Source organism: Pseudoliparis swirei, chromosome 16, assembly GCF_029220125.1.
Source record: "Pseudoliparis swirei isolate HS2019 ecotype Mariana Trench chromosome 16, NWPU_hadal_v1, whole genome shotgun sequence".
Lineage (NCBI taxonomy): Eukaryota > Metazoa > Chordata > Actinopteri > Perciformes > Liparidae > Pseudoliparis > Pseudoliparis swirei.
Window position 1 is genome coordinate 6,943,991 of NC_079403.1, and position 18,147 is coordinate 6,962,137.

The 18,147-nt window shown below is 44.5% G+C and overlaps 1 protein-coding gene across 1 annotated transcript in view; it reads right to left on the bottom strand.

Moving 5' to 3' along the window:
* scrib (scribble planar cell polarity protein) overlaps positions 1-18,147 on the bottom strand; it is a 66,176-nt gene that overhangs the window by 27,620 nt on the left and 20,409 nt on the right. Inside the window, exons 2-16 of the mRNA XM_056433417.1 lie at positions 13,123-13,240; positions 11,579-11,657; positions 10,927-11,016; positions 10,134-10,190; positions 9,734-9,797; positions 8,739-8,813; positions 8,387-8,531; positions 7,624-7,742; positions 7,273-7,472; positions 6,601-6,767; positions 5,967-6,094; positions 5,665-5,790; positions 5,311-5,484; positions 4,808-5,197; positions 3,052-3,114 (exon numbers count right to left, since the gene is read on the bottom strand). Of these exons, the coding sequence (XP_056289392.1) occupies positions 3,052-3,114; positions 4,808-5,197; positions 5,311-5,484; positions 5,665-5,790; positions 5,967-6,094; positions 6,601-6,767; positions 7,273-7,472; positions 7,624-7,742; positions 8,387-8,531; positions 8,739-8,813; positions 9,734-9,797; positions 10,134-10,190; positions 10,927-11,016; positions 11,579-11,657; positions 13,123-13,240 (1,995 nt within the window). The remainder of the gene's footprint in view (positions 1-3,051; positions 3,115-4,807; positions 5,198-5,310; positions 5,485-5,664; positions 5,791-5,966; positions 6,095-6,600; positions 6,768-7,272; positions 7,473-7,623; positions 7,743-8,386; positions 8,532-8,738; positions 8,814-9,733; positions 9,798-10,133; positions 10,191-10,926; positions 11,017-11,578; positions 11,658-13,122; positions 13,241-18,147) is intronic.

Below are 18,147 nucleotides of genomic sequence, written 5' to 3' on the forward strand. Positions count from 1 at the left end.
TAGAATGTTTACATCTTCAACCTAACTTTTGGGTGACCTCCCTCCTTCTGCCAGGAGGTGGTGTCTATCTGATCACAGCAGCATCCTGTCGTCATGCCAACAGATGGATGGAGAGACACTTTGACTTGCCTGGCGCCTAATGTCAGTTTTAATTGGAAGTTGGATGATTTGTGCCTTGAATTTAGTTTTTATTAAACATTTTAAGTAGATAGGTTATTTGTTTGTAAAAACATACACTGTGTCTTGTGTGTGTGTACGGGATGAGAGACTTTTAAACAAGTGAGGGAAACACCAAGTAAGGCCTAACAGACCGTGTATATTCTGTGTACTTGCAAGCCATGCAAAAAGGGGGAGGAAGGCAGACCAATGAGGGACAGGAGGAAGGAACGGGGAGATGTGAAGGGCAACGGAGGAAAAGAGTGTGCCGTGTCCTGGAGGTGGCGACGGCTTTGGCCGTGTAGTGTAGCCCCGACATTTGTTGTAATGAGATGACATCGTTCAGTTCTTAAGCAAACACATTGAATACAAATGACTTTGAGATCACAAATACTCAGGTGGCAGATTAAATCATGCGATACTAAGTGACACTTAAATGTTTCAGTACTCAATGGATGTACAATAGAATAGTTCACGCCATAGTTATACATTTTCTTTTTGTTTCGTTCAACTTTTTTGTTGTTTATCCCTTGTTTTACACTTCTTGCTATAAATACATATAACTAAAATGAGCATTATCTAAAATTCTGAACATGCAATGTCAATTATCTAAAAGACATCTGTAAATGTCTAATTGATGCCTACTTTCAATGAAAAAAAAATAATGACAAAAAAATAATGTTTCAGTACATATTATCTTCACTAAGACTAAACAGCATAGGAGAATATTCACATACAATCAAACAAAAACATGCTGAACAAATTATTGTTTGCACATGACGTAATTGTTGCATTGCTCATCATCATCGAGATCTTTTTCCCCCCATTTTCAATCTATAAATGTTGACAGTATGAAAATGAAGACGACTGAGGAGTAAACTTCGGTCCCTCTTCGTCGGTCTGGAGCTCGTCCTCTGGTTGGCGGTCGAGGAGTTTACCTACTGTGTCCCAAACAAAAGCACCCGGAGGAAGCTTGTGAAGCAGCTCATTCATTCCAGGGCAACGCAGCGTGGACAGCGGAGGGAAAGGAGCGCGGCAGCAGGAGCAGAGGAGAGGTAGAGGAGCAGAGATAGAGGAGCAGAGAGGTAGAGGAGCAGAGAGGCGGAGGAGCAGAGAGGTAGAGGAGCAGAGAGATAGAGGAGCAGAGAGGTAGAGGAGCAGAGAGGTAGAGGAGCAGAGAGGTAGAGGAGCAGAGAGGTAGAGGAGCAGAGGTAGAGGAGCAGAGGGGCAGCAGAGAGGTAGAGGAGCAGAGAGGCAGAGGAGCAGAGAGGTGGAGGAGCAGAGAGGTAGAGGAGCAGAGAGGCAGAGGAGCAGAGAGGTAGAGGAGCAGAGACCAGAGGAGCAGAGACTGAGGAGCAGACTCATGGGTCAGAGAGTAGAGGTTTCAGCAGAGGAGCAGAGTTTGGCAGAGAGGTAGAAGAGGCAGAGGAGCAGAACCTGGAGGAGCAGAGAGGATACTCATGGGGGGGAGGAAGGAGTTCAGCAGCATAGGGTTTTGTCGCCCGTTTAGAAGAAAATATCGTGGTGAGAATTAGACACGGCTTAATATGTATAACATTTTTATCAACTTGAGGATGACAGCGGTGGGCATCCAGGGGACTAATAATGACTTAGGAAAGTCAGGGTTTCAGACAAATTACGAATATTTGGCAATATTTCAGGGGTTTTGATTTAGCCAGCAGATATCCATATATAACGAATATCCAGACCAGGACTTCCTCTTTCGTCGGCCGGTATCATTTGAAATTTGAGAGGCATGAATGGAGTTTAAGTTGAGAGACGGATTATTTTTACATCACTAGTAGCCAATTTACACTTATTTAGTGGTTTGTTTTTTAGCCAATAAAAACTAACCTGCCAGACGACAGCTGATGGGTTTCAAGGTTGTATTTGGGCTCATGTGTTCAACCTCCTTCGACTACAAAATGAACCAAGATAACCACAAGTGTGTCCGGTTGCCTAAAGATTATGCATTTATATGAAAATACCTCTTCACAGAGATGTCTCTGCCATGAGGAAAGCTTGTAAACACGATTTGATATTATATGCAATGGGAGGGAGTTTGCCCTCAGTCGTTGCTGACTGTGACTCAAGTTCTGTACTTCATATTGATTAAAAGATTTGATTCATTTAAGATTTAAAAAACTCAAAGATTAAACATATTAATCCTGTGTAACTTTTAAAAATTCCCAGAAGCCATAAGATTCAAGATTCAAGATTCAAGATGTTTTATTTGTCACATACACACACAGGGTGTGCAGTGAAATGAAAGTGGCAATGCGCAGCAGTGACTCAACATACAGGGGGTTAAGCTTCACCCTTTCCTGTATCAACAAGAGAGACATGGAGTTACTCGTCGTCGTTTAATTAATCATCAGGGGGAAGTCAAAGGTTCAGTCTAACTCCTCGTCATCGAGCTCAGGTGAAGAGCTGCATTGCTGCTCTTACAAGTATCTACATTTTGAATAAGTCCGGTGTTTGTATATGAACCCTGAACAGGCAGCACACCATAAGGAGGAGATATTAGCCGACGCGTTTTAGATTATAATCTAAAATATTTGGACACATGGAGGCAAACTGAACAATTTGTCAATGGCTGGAGAGCTAGTCTAATTTCCCAGGATGCACTTCAACACAGCGCATTGGTGTAACCTCTTTGCAAGTTTATGCCCGCAATAAATTCAATAACTAAAAACATGGCTACTTCATTCCTGCGTTCCGGGTTCTGCCACACTGGCCATCTCAAAGGTGAGTTGTGGTTAGGGGGTCCCCAGTGATTGGCTTGGATTGACCATGGATTTCTGTGGAACTTTCTCCCCATCTGAATACAGGCGGATGAGTGGGTGAGTCAGGGACACAGAGAGACAGACTTGACGGGAAAGAGTATGTACAGACCTCTTCCTCCTCAATTCGAGCAGGTTCAATCAGCAGATTATTGACTTGATCAAATGACACCCCCTGTTAGGACAGGAACCAGCGAGAGGCATGCGGATTAGTCAGGCAAAAATAAAAATATGCTGACACACACACACTGGAAAATAAAATAAAAACTCCTTTCTCACGCTTTCCATTAACTTCACCAAACACCCAACACTCAACTCTCCGCTTGCGGGCCGCGGGGACTCTCGGGTCCACCGGGATGGACCTCCTTGAAGCACAAGTGACCCCACACTCACTCCCCAGCCACCAGCAGCAAATACAGGCAGAGATGGAAAGACGAGACCAAGGAGCCGAGGCTACGGTGCAAAACACACACAGTGTCGAGAGAGCGGACACGAGAAGGCGAAAGCTGCCGTGCCAAAGTAAGCCCAGCCTCCACACCGCAGAAAGCAACTTCCTCCAGGAGCAAGCTTGAATTTAGACAAGTCTACTTTTGTCAAAAGTAAAACCGCTTCCAAAAAAAGCCAAGAATATCTACATCATGACTTTCCAAAAGTAATTCACAGATAGTTCAACAACAAAAAGGTTTAAGAAAATCAGAGCAATCAGAAATATGATTTAGATTTTGAAGAACAATGAAGAATCTTACTCTACAATAATTTAAACATCCCGTACACACAAAAAAAGACTATTACCGTGACATGACACAAAGAAGGATCGTTGGATGTCACATTCCAGCTCTGCCAATATATGTTCTGGTTGGTCTGAGGTCAGCCACACAAACAGACCCACATTCACAAATGCACACAAAACAGATTTGGTGAGATGATGCTGTTTGATCACAGTGTTAAAAATAATCTCTCGAATCAGCGTGATGAATAAAATCAAATCTCCCCGATTATTAAAGATCAATAAGAAGATTCACAGGAGCAGACTTCACTCATCACGCATTCATACTCATTCATACATATGCAGACGCGCACAATGTTACCAGAGAAAGTGTGAAAATGTCATGACTCAATTAAAATCAGGAGATGGCTGATAAGGTGGGGAGCAGTTTAGTGCCGAGCTGGGCCGCTGGTGTGCAAGAAAAGCCTGCAGCTGTTTGTGCGGAGGCAACGCTATGCTTTGAAATCTGAGAATTCATACCTGGTATGTCGGATGTGCATAAATAAAGGCCGAAGAATCACAACGGTTTAGAGTACAGTTCACTAATGTGTCTCCAAGTATGAGATAATCTTTGTAATTTGTTGTTGTTTTTATGTCAAAGAAATCTTAATGAAAAGTACATGGAAAGTATTATCAGCGATGACCTCCGAGTGTTTGTAGGCGTGTGGGGAAGGGCGTCTCGTCTTTGCGTGGGACCGAGCAAAGACAAAGCAACGTTCTGAGACTGCCCTTGAATTACAGCGCAAGGGTAGAAGTTTTCATTTCCACAATGACCCAGCATGCAATGCCACATCCTTAATATATGCTGGCAAGCCACTCCAAACCGAACGCAATCTTGCGAGGAGGCAAAAGCACTCTATGCATACAGGATCAAGTGTCTGCGTCGATGCAATGAGCAAGCACAAAACATATTGCATTTAAATATATTCTTACAACATGGAATGTAAGATGTCAGCATAAAATAAGTTACTGATTTAGTGTGTGATGAATAAAACCTTTCTGTACACTGCATGTCCCGTACCATTATATTTCTACATGTGTAGTAATAATATGCGACAGTGTCCACCCAGCTACCCTCTCCATTCCCGGCTCTCTCCTTTACCTTTACTTGACTGGAGTTGACCTGGAGCCGGCTGTCGTCCAGCTCCTCCATTCTAAGATGGTGTTGAGGGTTGCATAGAATGTGCTCCTCCTCCTCCTCCTCCTCCTCCTCCTCCTCTTCGTCCCGCTCGTCCTGAGCAGCCTGCGTCGGAGAGTTCATGCGGTCGGGATTGAAGCCGTGCAGCAGCGCAGCCACGGCCTCAGGTTTGGGCAGCTTGTTGATCTTGAAGTGCTTCTTGTAGTGCGGCGTGTCTTTTCGGATCAGACGCTGCTTCTCCATGGGAATAACCGGCCTCTCTTCCTCGTCGCTCCTCTCGCCGTCCTCGCCGAGCTCGTCGTCGTCCTCATCCAAACCACGGATCATGGGCTCCTCTGCAAAGTGCACAGAGGGCTGGAGAACAGATTGAATGAGTCAATCACATCGGGTTAGAAGGATCAATCGGGGAAATGACATACGACCGAACTGTGTTGTGACTTGTGGATGGGATTGTTTTAAACGTTCACCTCAATGTATTCCACCTCCATCTCATCCAGCTCTTCTTCCTCCTGAGGGTTGTGGCCGTCTACAAGGCCCTCCCTCTGCGAGGCCGCGGTCACATTTCGTCTGTCCTCGTGGGAAGTGCTGTTGGACACCTGGGAGTTGTGGCTCTGATTGGAGAGGTCGCTGAGCCGTTTCTCCTAAAACCAAAAGCATCACTTTGAATTGTGCACCAGTGAACTAAACGCATTTACGTAGCTATAAACTGCCTTTTGTCTACTTCCTAGAATAGCGGGTCACACGATTACTAAAACATGAATACGTCTCTAAATGTTAACCGACATGATGATGACATTCATGATACGGTATGATGGACGCACCTGTTGATCAGGGGACTCTTCTTCTCCATCAGGTCTGGATGTGTAAGCTTCATTCCTCCTCTCCTCAATCCCCTTCTTCATCACCTTCAGCTCATTAGGGTGTGGCGTGGCTCTGCGCTGAAGGCCCTGAAACAAAGGAAAACATGAATTAGATAACATATACGCATTAGAGTAGAGCAGTTAGAAATACGTCATAACCGTGAGTAGAGAACATTATTTGACTGTATCAGTGCTGATTAGTATGAGGGCAAAACTCAAAATGACTTGAAGAGGACGTTAGGCGCCACTGTTGTGTTCCTCACTCTGCGCTCCGCAGCGGCCTCATCGTCTTCATCCTCAGCCTTGGTCTCTTCCTGGAACTGAATGACTGACACTCGGTTCAGGTTGCTGTCCGTCCAGCTGTCGTCCTCACTGTTCTGCAGCAAGTTCTCTGTGGACCGTGAAGGAAGAGGACAGAACGATGTCAAACTTGAGTTAATGATCTTGAAACTGTCCATTTAACAGAGATGGCTCACAATCCATATTTACAAGCCGACTAAAACCTATATATAAAAACATTGTAAAGCTCTTTTCCCCCCCTTTTATTAGGTGACTACAACATTTGTGGTTTTTTTTAATAGATTTGCTGTGCCCCCCCCAGCAATAGATTGCTTTTGATCTGTGTAGTTATTCATGTGTGTTTCCCCAAACTGTGGGCGTGTCGATCGTTATCTACTGAAGGTAAAACACCGACTGTAAAAACATACAATAATTTATTACAATTTAAAACAAAGTCAACGGTATTACTGTTGGGATTCATACTATGATTGAGTTACATGATGAACGCAGAAGATTTAAATGACTTACACATTTGAATAACTGACCGAGACGTATCGTTTACAAAAACAATAACCATCCAAATAAAGGCTCACATTGCATTAACAAAGTGCGACTCACCCAAGCTCGGAGAAGGCTGCTGGGGCAGTAAGTAGCAGGTCAGCACCTTCTCTCCTGTGCTCTCATCATCCTCTGTCTGGAACTTGAGCATTGGCTGTGACTGGTTCTCTGCCAGCCACATGGCCTTTAGGTTGAGGTTTGTGAGGGCAAAAGGCAGGTTTTGTAATCTGGACAAAAAAGGGATTAGGGATGAGACACGGCCGTTCCTTTTCAGTGAGTAAAACAAAGTAGCATCTACCTGATACGTATAGGATCTTAAATAGTTGAATTGGCAATCACACAAGAGAGTTCAAAGAAAATCCATGACTGGATTCATTGAAATGGACATTGGTGCTGTTAAAGAATTACCGGGATAACCTTCAGGATTGGGGGGAGCCCTTACTCCCCCTATAACCTTCCGAAAATGCCGAATGACTTTTACAATGATGCAACGTTTTTCAGATGAATAAATCCCATGATTTAGCACCAATGTCTGAACAATACATCGACACAAGGTCATGTTGTTTGCTCCTGTTCACATTAAAAAGGGACAAATTGTAGGCGCAGTGTCTTTGTAGGATGCCGGTAATGCTTTAAGTAATTGTTGGCAAAAGCATTCGAATTTAATCTTTGACCTCAGCACCGAAGGCTTCTGGGAATTATATACAGTTCAAGGTGTTAATTGAGGTTTACTTGTTTCCGGCCACATCTAGCACATGGAGTTCAGTGGCATCTGCAAGCTCAGCAGGCAGCTTGGCCAGGTGATTGTCTCTCAGCGAGAGGACGTTGAGGCTGGCACAGCCGCCCAGCTCTTTGGGCACGCCGCCCAAACGGTTGCGGTCTACATTCAGGTTGGTCAGCTTCTTCAGCTTGCCCAGCGAGCGAGGAAGTGACTTTGTGGGAGTGAGAGGGAAGTCATTAATACTCTGTGGAAATTATAGTAAAACTTAATAGCCGTTAATTGAACTTAACGGTACTAAAGGGAATGCATGACTCCCAGCTGGGCCCGTGTGAGGCTTTCGCAAGTGGTTCACAGCTCTTTACCTGTAAAAGGTTCTCCGTCAAGACGAGTTCTGTGAGGTTTTCACACTCGCCGATTGAATCAGTCAGGTCGGTCAGTCTATTCTGGTCCACCTTCAAGATGGACAGCTGCTTCAAAGAGCCTGGACGACAGACACAAAACACAAAGCCAGCTGATTAAAACAAAACACCACTACATGGGACATGTTATGATCTTTTTTAACAGTATTCTCTGTAATAAATTCATTTAAAAAAAGATTAACAGAGCTATTGCTTTTGCCTATGTCTTTCTTCACTGGCTTTATTTCTCCAGCAGAGGGCAGTGTTGCTCTTCTTTAACTACTGTCTGCAGCCTGCTGCAGGTTTACTTCATCTTGTGCCTACTTATTAGAGGGCAAACCTTCTCAAATCGTTGGGCTTCTCTCACACCAACTAATGTTGACTTTATTCTGTCTTGCTGTTTGAGAAACATAAGACAATACTCTATAACAGTACACTGACATGTTCATGGGAGCGACTGATGTTATGAACTGTGAGGCTGGTGCCAGCAGAGACGACAACATCTAGAACATTCTGGTGGATTACTTTGTAATGTGAACACCATTGTGCACTGTTGTGTTGTCTGATAAGGCCCGAGATACAGCAATCTGTTCCTCAAACAGGACTTCCTGGATCATACTTCATGTGTCCCTGGTACCTTGAACAACATGCCCCCAATCAACACTATCTTTAGCCTGAAACCCCCGCTGAGAGAATCCTTCTCTCCCTCCCTCTTGTGTTAGTTCACCTATGCTGTCCGGGATGACCTCCAGCAGGTTTTGTGTGAGCAGCAGGTCGGTGAGAGCCAGGAGGCCGTTGAGCTCGGAGGGAAGCTCCTCCAGACGATTCTCAGACACATCCAGACACACCAGTTTCCGGAGGTTTCCCAGCTCCTACAAAACACACGATAAATACCACTTGCAGTGAGTCACGGAGGCACAATACAACGACTACCTTCAGAGCACAAACAGGCAGACGAAATCCGCGGAGTGGGAGTTAATTACGCATATGTGTAATAATAAAATGATTGAAGAGAAAAGAGTGCAGAGTTCCTGCAAAAGGTCATCGTTAAAAAAACATTTGTATTTAACTGTACTTACTGGTGGTAATGAGGACAACTGGTTACGGTCCAGCCATAGCTCCCTGAGGTTGGGGAGAGCACCGAGGGTGTCCGGCTAAGAAACGGGACGCAGCAGAGGGAGAACATTGGGACCGTTGGTTATTTGTGCTAATTTTTCAAGTTTCAGGTCGTGAACTGAACGCTCTAATGAACACATGCAGCAGGGAGTGACTCTGTTCCATTTGAAAACACTCGGATGGGTTCAGGCCCCAGCAAATACAAATAATTCGCCCTAAATACACACGCACATTGTATATGAATTGGATGAATAAAAAGGGATCACATTAACATGTTTAAGTGTCAGTATGTTGTAAAACTTAGATTTCAGTTTGACTCATTTTCATCTAAGTTTTTCAAATTTTCCATCTTTTTATCTACTTAAAAGGTCAGCAGCTTCAATAAACTTGATCTTTAAAGACACTACCTTTCTTTGGGATCGTACATTAATTGAAGCACAAAAATGGTTTCAGTGAACCATTCATCATTTGTTCACAATCCATGGCTCACTGAGCTCAAGTCTCCCAAAATCGCATCGGTTTGAAGTCCAAGTGGTAAATTAAATTAAGCAAATTGTCAATGATGGCAAGTAAAGTTTCATCATCACGTCAAGTATTTGCTCAGCCTCCGCCCTAGTCAGGTCCCGAGGAGCTGTTTACCGTCCCATGACACATGGTGGGTGTTTCCAGGCTTAAAGCGGCGCTCACTGTGAGGTATAGTGCACGCTCGGCCTCAGGTGGAACAGACCGGCTCGGCTGGGTTTGGTGAGCTAAACATGTAGTGTGGATAATAACTACTGAGGGGAGCAGATATGAGAAACATGCCACAGTCTCTCTGTGTGTGTGTGTGTGTGTGTGTGTGCCTGTGTTGCACTCGCAGTGCAAACATAGATTATCTTAAAAGGGCACAACAGACAGTTTTTAAATCCTGAACAGTCCTCTGCGTCAGGCTAGTCCATCATGTGAATCGTTGAATTACCAAAACGTCCAGTGCGTTGCTGCCCAGGTCCAGCTGTTCCAGTTTCACCAGGAAAGAGAGCGATCTGAATACAAACACAAATTAGCACATGCAGTAAGTCACACGTTATGTGCTCTGAAAAGAACAAAGAGCCGCGCATTGCACACAATTACAAAATGCCACTCATTCGCATTTGCCGACATATGTAACGAATGCTTTTAAACCTCGCTACAGGTGACTTATAGTTTGTGACGTGTTCTTACGCACGACAATAAATCTTTCTTAAAAGTACTGAATGTGTAGGTGAGAAAGGTTCTCACAAAACCGTGAACATTAGCGAAAGTACGAAACCTCACGCATCGTGAGATTATCGTCACTTATTGTGTGTGATGGAGATGGAGATGGCGGACGTGACACTCACGTTGGCAGAGACTTCAGCAGGTTCTCCCTGAGCTCCAACGTCACCAGGTTGGCCAGGCTGTGGAAGGAAGAGTGGCAGGGGAAAGGAGGCAAGTCAGAGACAAAGAGGGGCAAGAGTTGGCAGGTGGCGAGAGGAGAGGGTGGGGGAGTAGGAGAGGGGAGAGGAGAGGCGGCTTGGTTAGTCAGATGGCGGGTCTGTTCGACCGGGCTGCCTGGCATGGTGAGGGGCTCCTCCATCTGTCTGAGCACAGCAGTGGCCAAGAGCCCAGACGGCGGCTGCCTCGCGGCCCACTGGGCAACAGAATCACACTCCTAGAAAACATACTCAGACCCTAATGTATGGAGGATCTAATGGAGTACAGGGCCTCAGACCCTAATGTATCGAGGGTCTAATGGAGTACAGGACCTCAGACCCTAATGTATCGAGGGTCTAACTGAGTCAAGGGCTTTCGGTCTGGCAACATGGACCATTAATTTGTTTTCTTCACAGAAATTGGAATCTTTACCGTTTCTAACGCAGGACTATTCACATTTAGTGCTGTAACTAAGACTCTTTTTTAATTGCCAAATAATCTATCGCTGTTTTTTCTACTCGTCAATTAATCGCTGCGTCAACAGAACATCGGAAAGCGGCGTTAAAGGCCTTACAAGGTAACACTTTCAAATTGTTATTATTAACTACTTGAGAGCAGAGTTACAAAATGAATGCGATAAACACTTGTTGTTGTTGTCCTGGTAAACAGTAAAACACATTGTATCCTATCAATACATCTACTGCGTGCACATGTACATACTTTCCAATGTCGTTGGGCAACGTCTGCAATGACACGTCGTTGAGAGCCAAGTGAGCCAGCGCTCGGAGCTGAGTGAAACCATCTGGCAACCTGGAGCAGCAAGACGGGGGGGGGGGGGGGGGACAGTGGAGATTTTTGATGTACAGCACATGGGATCACTTAACTCACACACAAGAGCTATTGGCCCATTACATAATCCCATCTGTTAAAGCATTCAGCATCAAAGCTTTATCCAGTCGCTCCCTTAATTTTCCATTGGAGGAAGTTTAAAAGGTGAAATAGCAACTTTGTCATCACTGATTGGGGATGTGGCAATAAGTCACAAGAGAGCAGTGACTTCATGTAGGAATGTAATAGAGATCGACGAGTCTCCTGGTTAGATTAACCCGACACTGTTTCACACAGAGCCGTGTTTGGTTGGGAGGAACACCGTCACAAAAAAAGCACGATCTCCTCCAGACCTTTGTTCACATACTGTGAAAAATAGTCTCTTAGCAACTGAGTGATTTTCAAGAATTGCGGTAACAGTGTAGACCGTGCAGTTAAACACCCAAACATGTTCCACTGCATATTTAAAGCAGGGAAGCAGAGTAATTAGAGCACACAGATAACACTTTCTCCTCACAGTGATGGGCGAGTAGAGTGATAGTACCTGGACAGGGGGTTTCCACTGAAGTCTGCGATCTCCAAGGCCTTGCAAAACTTAATGCTCTCTGGGATTTCGGGGATTTCTGCAGGAGAAAAGAGGAGGTGTGGGAGGGAGACACCGTGGACACACAGATTTAGAGCAGGGGGGGTCGTATCCTATGGACCGAATCATTTTAAATTCCTCTTAATCACAACCAGATGGCCAACAGCAAAAAAGTGAGAGAGACTGCAAAGGAAAACTGATAGAAAGAGATGTACTAGGGAGGCTATGGTGAAAGTGTACTATTACATCTTCCTTTTACTCCCATCATATAACATTCGCAGAATAATCACACATTTATAGCCATTTGCGTTCATTCAAGTCATAATCAAGCTCATTGGACCCCTGTCTCTGTAAAGCATCTCAGCGTTTACGTCGGGGTTTTACTCTAATGTATTGTGAAAACAAAGGATCAAATAATAAGACAAAAGAAGGGATATTTGGATTGTTTTCGTTAGCCTTTGGTTATGGGGTGGTATCTATTCTGCCTCTCTTCTGTCCCTCCTTATTTCAAACTCTGCAGACTGGATTTGGTGTCAAAATCGCCAGCAAAGGCAAATAAATATATTGCTTTTGAGGGAAAAGAAGTTGAGCCGAGAGACACCGGATGCTGAAACCGCTTGAATCATAAAAGCAAATATTGTATTTTCTATAATCCATTTGATGGTGTGAAATGGAACTGAGCTCAAGTCGGTGCTTCCCAGACACAGCACGGTACCAGACAGTACGGAGACGCTCGATAAAACACACAAGAAGATATCTGAGTTCCTAGCCTTACCAGGTAGGGCACTTTTACCACTGGATCCTGCAGGTGCAGGTTAAGAAATCCCGACTGAGCCGAGCAGCCGATGACGCTTATCTGGCTCAGTATCTTTCTGCAGCAGGAAGCAGACGGGCAGACGGGAAAGACCCTTACAGGCCGCTGCACACCGCTCTCGATGCAGTGCGTAGCCGAGCAGATGTCTCTCATCTGCCGTGTATCCCTGCCACTGAGTATCAGTGTATTTGTGTGCAGCATGCAAGGACACAGAAAGGGCGAGGTGTGTGTGTGTGTGTGTTACAGATGAAGAGTTGAAATTGAATAGCAGCCCCAATTTAAATGAGTTTCACCTGTTTAAAATATTACTTCTAGCTGCATCATGGTGCTGAATGTCTTTCTTTCGTTGTTTTATAGTTTGTTTTTTAAAGGCCACGTAAACTGTCTGTCGTGGCTGTGGGTAATCTGGGTAATCTGGCAAAGCGGGACAGCTCATTTTGATCTAATGTCTGCTGCTAGTGTGTTGATTCTCCAACTGATTCGTCCACGCTCCTGCGGTTTAACGCCACACGTCAGAAGCCACGCCTACGCTTAATGCTTCGTGTTTTTGGGGTGGCCTAAACAAGACCGTAAGCTTATTTAAAAAGCATGTCGTTAAAGTTATTGCGTGTTAATTAACGGGTGCTCTTACAAGCAGAAGTCGTAAAAAAAAAAAAAACGGCAATGTGAACGTGTGATTGTATTCGCGTACCATTTCTGGAAATGTCCAGCTCCACCAGCTGCATGAAGTTGGCCACCTCTGGAGGGAGTCTCTGGATCTCATTGTCACTGAGGCCGAGCTTACGTAGGTTCAGTAGTCTGAAGAAAGGCTGGGGAGAAAACACGAGACACCGTGTCAATCAAAACAGATGAGACTAGAATGGGCACTCGGTAGAGCGCATACCTTCGCATATCACAAGATTGGGCATTGAATTATGAACATTCTGGCATTAGTTGCATGCCAATTGGATACAAATTGACCACGCTATGGTAAAAAGAAGATTTTGACCTTTTCATGACCTTGACCTTTGACCCGATCGATCCCAAAATCTAATCAAATGGTCCCCGGATAATAACCAATCATCCCACCAAATTTCATGCGATTCGGTTTAATACTTTTTTTAGTTATGCGAGTAACACGCACACAAAAAAACAAATAAATAAATGAATAAATAAATACACAGCGATCAAAACATTACCTTCCGCATTTTCAATGCGATGGTAAAAATAGATTCTCATTACATTTTAAGTAGCTGAAGCTTTTATCCAAAGCGACTGACAATCACACGCCGCAGACACATCTACGGGGAGCGAGGAAGAGCATTGCTCAAGGACACAACGACCGAGGATTGAACCGGACTTGCTAACCACTGAACAAGTCGCCCATTAGGTCCAACAAGGGGGCATCAAGCAACAATATTTAACAATCAAACGTTGTTTTATAATGCTATCGATTCTATAAAGCGATATACAAATCTAAAAAAAACAATATACATAAGTGGTAAAGCGACTGCAGGGCTCCAGACTAACTTTTTTTACTAGGAGCACAGTGGCCCCTAACTTAAAATTTTAGGGGCGCAAGCAGAAAATTTAGGGGCGCACACAGGGTTTTTCCTGGGTCAAAATGGGTCTTCGGTGCCCCAAAAAAAAAATTGTGCGCGCTATGCGCGCACCGTCTATTCGTGCAGGTCGAGCTATTGAGTGAGTGATCAGCAGCTGGCCGATCTGTCCATTCACGCACCTCACTTTTGTGTATTGATCAGACAAGAAGACACGCTTATCAACTCCAGTGTTTCCCCTACCATTATAACAGGGTGAAATCTCCACCCGCCACTCTGTAATTTTCGTCTACCCCCCCCCCCCTCCCAGTCAACAATTCTCGGCTCGCGTGACAGAGCGATGCGCGCACCGACATCGAAGTTCTGCCGTGATGCGCGCACACGGGTGAGCACACTCACCCCCACCCATTGATTGAATGCATTCATAGAAAGCAGTTTCTTTTAGGAAACGGAATCAAAATAAATATTACTATGCAGCACGTTCTCTTTTCAATACCATCTAGGGTTTGATGATGTTATGATTAGAGATGCACCGATCAGGTTTTGGTGCGATCACCGATCACTGAAATCAGTATCTGCCGATCACCGATAATACCGATCACCGAGTCGATTGAAGCATTCTATTTATTGTGTAGCATTATTGCCTAGGACTATGAGGAAATACATATATAAAGCAACTCAAACATTAAAGAAATTACAGATTTCTTTAAACATTTAGGACTTTACTTTGAAAGATGTCCTAATTGATACATTAAAATTGTTTGATTGCTATTGTAGGGGATTTCAGATATGTATGGAACACATCTGCATTATTCATTTCCTGGAACTCTTGGGGAAATCTATATACAGGACTTTTCTTAACATACAAAAGTCTGACTAATTTTTATAAACTCTTCCTTGGTGCAGTAAAAATGTTTTAATGTTAGCATAATTTAAGCTAAATCTCAGAAATGATCTATAAAGATAAATCAGTTCATTGTTTACTTTTATATGTTCGTGTATGATTTGTCGACATCTTATTTTGATAAACGGATGTTGTTTCACGTGGTTCTTTCCGCTAACTTTGCAAAACCGGATGTTGTCACTTAGATCCTTCCGCTAACTTTATCAAAATCCTCGCGCGCTCCCGATCGAATGCGTTTACCGTGAACATCAGTCTGTAGGGGCTCAGACATGTGAGAGTCGGCTGAGTCGACCCAGAGATTCAACTCGGGGGACGGGGACGCCGCTCGGTGGTGAGGATCCCCTCGTGGACCTCTCACTCTGCGGCCCTCCGCTGCGGTGCGCCTCTTTTCACACATTAGCCCCCCCCGCTCTCACACACAGGCCAGCCTTCTGCTTCGGTTTTCGTCTCCTTTCTTCTTCTTCTGGAGTTAATGTCGGTTAGCAAACCAGTCATTCAGGCATTACCGCTAACTATAGTGGGCTGAAGTGTAGAACAAGTTTGTCAGCAACAAAAATATTTCATAACAAAAAAAAGAAATCTGCTAATTTACTGGTCGCGCATGCGCGAGTTGATGAAAAATTTACTCGCACTGTGTCTAATTTTAGGCGCAAAATGCGACCATTTGGTCGCAGTCTGGAGCCCTGGACTGCAAACCCCACATTAGATATTTAAACTGCTTTTTTTGAGTGACAGCCCAAAAACAAAAATAAATCTCAATTCACTAAACTGTGAGACAAGACGAAGCAGCAGATCCTTACATTTGAGAAACTTAAGCTTTCATGATGAAACAATTATCAAAATACTTGCCGTCTATTTAATATTTGTATATTTAATTTAATTTGTCATTAGTATTGTGTATTGTGTATGCATATATGTTGTATATATACATATATATTTTATATTTTACTTTGTATACTTCTTGTATATATCTATATCTTTCATCCCTGTTTTTTATATTTTATTTTTTATTCTTGTGTGTTTAGTTTATTGGTGCTGCTACTGTTACGACAAATTTCCCCTTGGGGATTAATAAAGTATATATCTATCTATCTATCATCTATCTAAACACACAACATCCTGTATACTCAGATGAGGGACGTTTCCAGGACCAGTTTTAGGAAACATCCCATTCTCGTATCCCCAAAAACTCCTCGCCATGGCAACGCCAACCAAACAAAGTGGCTTTCGAAAGGAGAGCCGAGGAGAGCGCCGTGGCCGTGCCAAGTGCTTTCACAAGAGCCCGGTTGTTGGACAGGACAGCGCTCAGAAACATTCCTCCGCCAGCCGCGCAGGGTGTGTGTGTGTCCAATGTGTGTGTGTGTGGGGGCCTGTGTGTCATCTGCCGTTAAGATGGACAGACAAGACAGGCTGGCGGGTGAACAGCAAGAGGAAGAGGCCAAGCTCTCGATCGGTCCCTGGCTCTGCAGCCCACAGAGGAGCCACTGTCTGCCAGTCGCCTCCCCAGACGCCGCGATGGAGGAAGACTCTTGAGAAAGTACGCAGGCGTGGGCTTTCTGGGGTAGGAATTTGTATGAACTCATTATTCGGGGATACTTTCTGAACATAGGGTGCACGGACGTCAGCCAGCTCGGAGCCCGAAGCGTAATTCAAATTAAATCTCTGGCTCTCAGCAACAAAACAATCCCTGTGTGTCAATTACCAGAGACTGACATAAGAAATTGAAAGTTCCAGACAAGTTCCAACCTCCTCCTTTGTGATTGGGAGCGCACACAGTCCGAAAAAAAAACCTCCTTTAATGGGCGACGTCAGGTTTCTGCTTGACTTAAGTTTGAAAACACACACACACACACACACACACACGCACACGCACTCAATACAAAGCGATGGGAGGCTGCTCTACAATCACGCTGACAACGAGAAGAATGCTCGAGTTCAGCGGCACTCTGTTCCTCGATGACGGACGCATCCTGCTCTGCGTCGTGTGTGTTGTGTTTTTTTTTCCGCAGAATGAGTTTGCAGGAAGTGCAAGACGGAGCCTGTCAGCGGTGCCTTCCCAATTATCAAAATTTCCCAGAGCTTCACTGGTAGCTCATAGTAGAAGCCCCACCTGAAGGAGAGGGAAATGCAGGGGGGGGGGGGGGGGACGAAGCAGGGGAGAGACAAAGAGGGTGTTGGCTCACTGAGTAGCAGGGGGACAGGTATCAGGTAACAGGAACAGGAAACGGGAGCTGAAGGACAACCATGTGACCGGGGCCACGCCCAGGTGGGAACTGTCCTTGAGAGGGGAGGCAACGTTCCTGGTAGAACAGGTAACAGGTAACTCTGAGACTTCAAGCCTTTCAGGCAAAGGGTGTGTTGAAAAAGCACATCTGAATGCTCAGGTACTTCAGAAACTGTTATTTTACGTTAGTTCAGCACGAATGCTGATGGAAGGTATTTCTTCAACTCGCCACAGTGAGACAGAACTCTCCTCCCAAAGTATAATGAGTCATATTCAGGGTTCTTACACATTTTGACCAATGGATTTCCAGGACTTTAAACCAAATTTCCATGACCAAACTGAAATCTCGGTATAAACATGAAAACTGTAGAACGTTTTGCGTATTGGGAGCTACCGCTGGCTTATATTTTGAGCGTCTTTCTTTAAAAAAATATATTACTCGGCGTGAATGAACATGTGATTTTAACGAATTTCCATGACTTTTCCAAAACTTTGATGATTTAAGTTTTTTCCGTGACTTTTCCAGACCTGGAAATGACCATTTTAAAATTCCATGACTTTTCCAGGTTTCCCATGACCGTACGAACCCTGCACATTACTGCGAAAAGACAATCAGCGCTTCTTTCGTTCAGGTTAAACAGATCCCCTCTTAAAGGCTTCTGCATCACTGCATTCCTGTCCTCTCCTGATACCGGCCAGAGCCCGATCGGTGGCGAGAGAAAGCCAGACAGCGATGCTATCGGGCCTGAGAACAAGTCATTATGGACAGACGCTCACAAAGATGGCCATTCACTCCCGAGTGGCTGTTCGCAGACAGAATCTAGGAAACCGCTGCGACGCTGGATCCAATTCTCAGACCGGCTTTACGCCAGAATACCAAGATTTGAGTTGCAACATGTATGTTTCTGAGAAACTGTAAAATGCTGAATAACTTCAAATACTGACATGAGCAACATGTAGAATGTCTTCTGTGATGCGTCCCATTACTTTCAGAGGAGTAAACAACCGTCCACTCCATTTCCAACCGTCTGACGCACCTCCGATGGACAA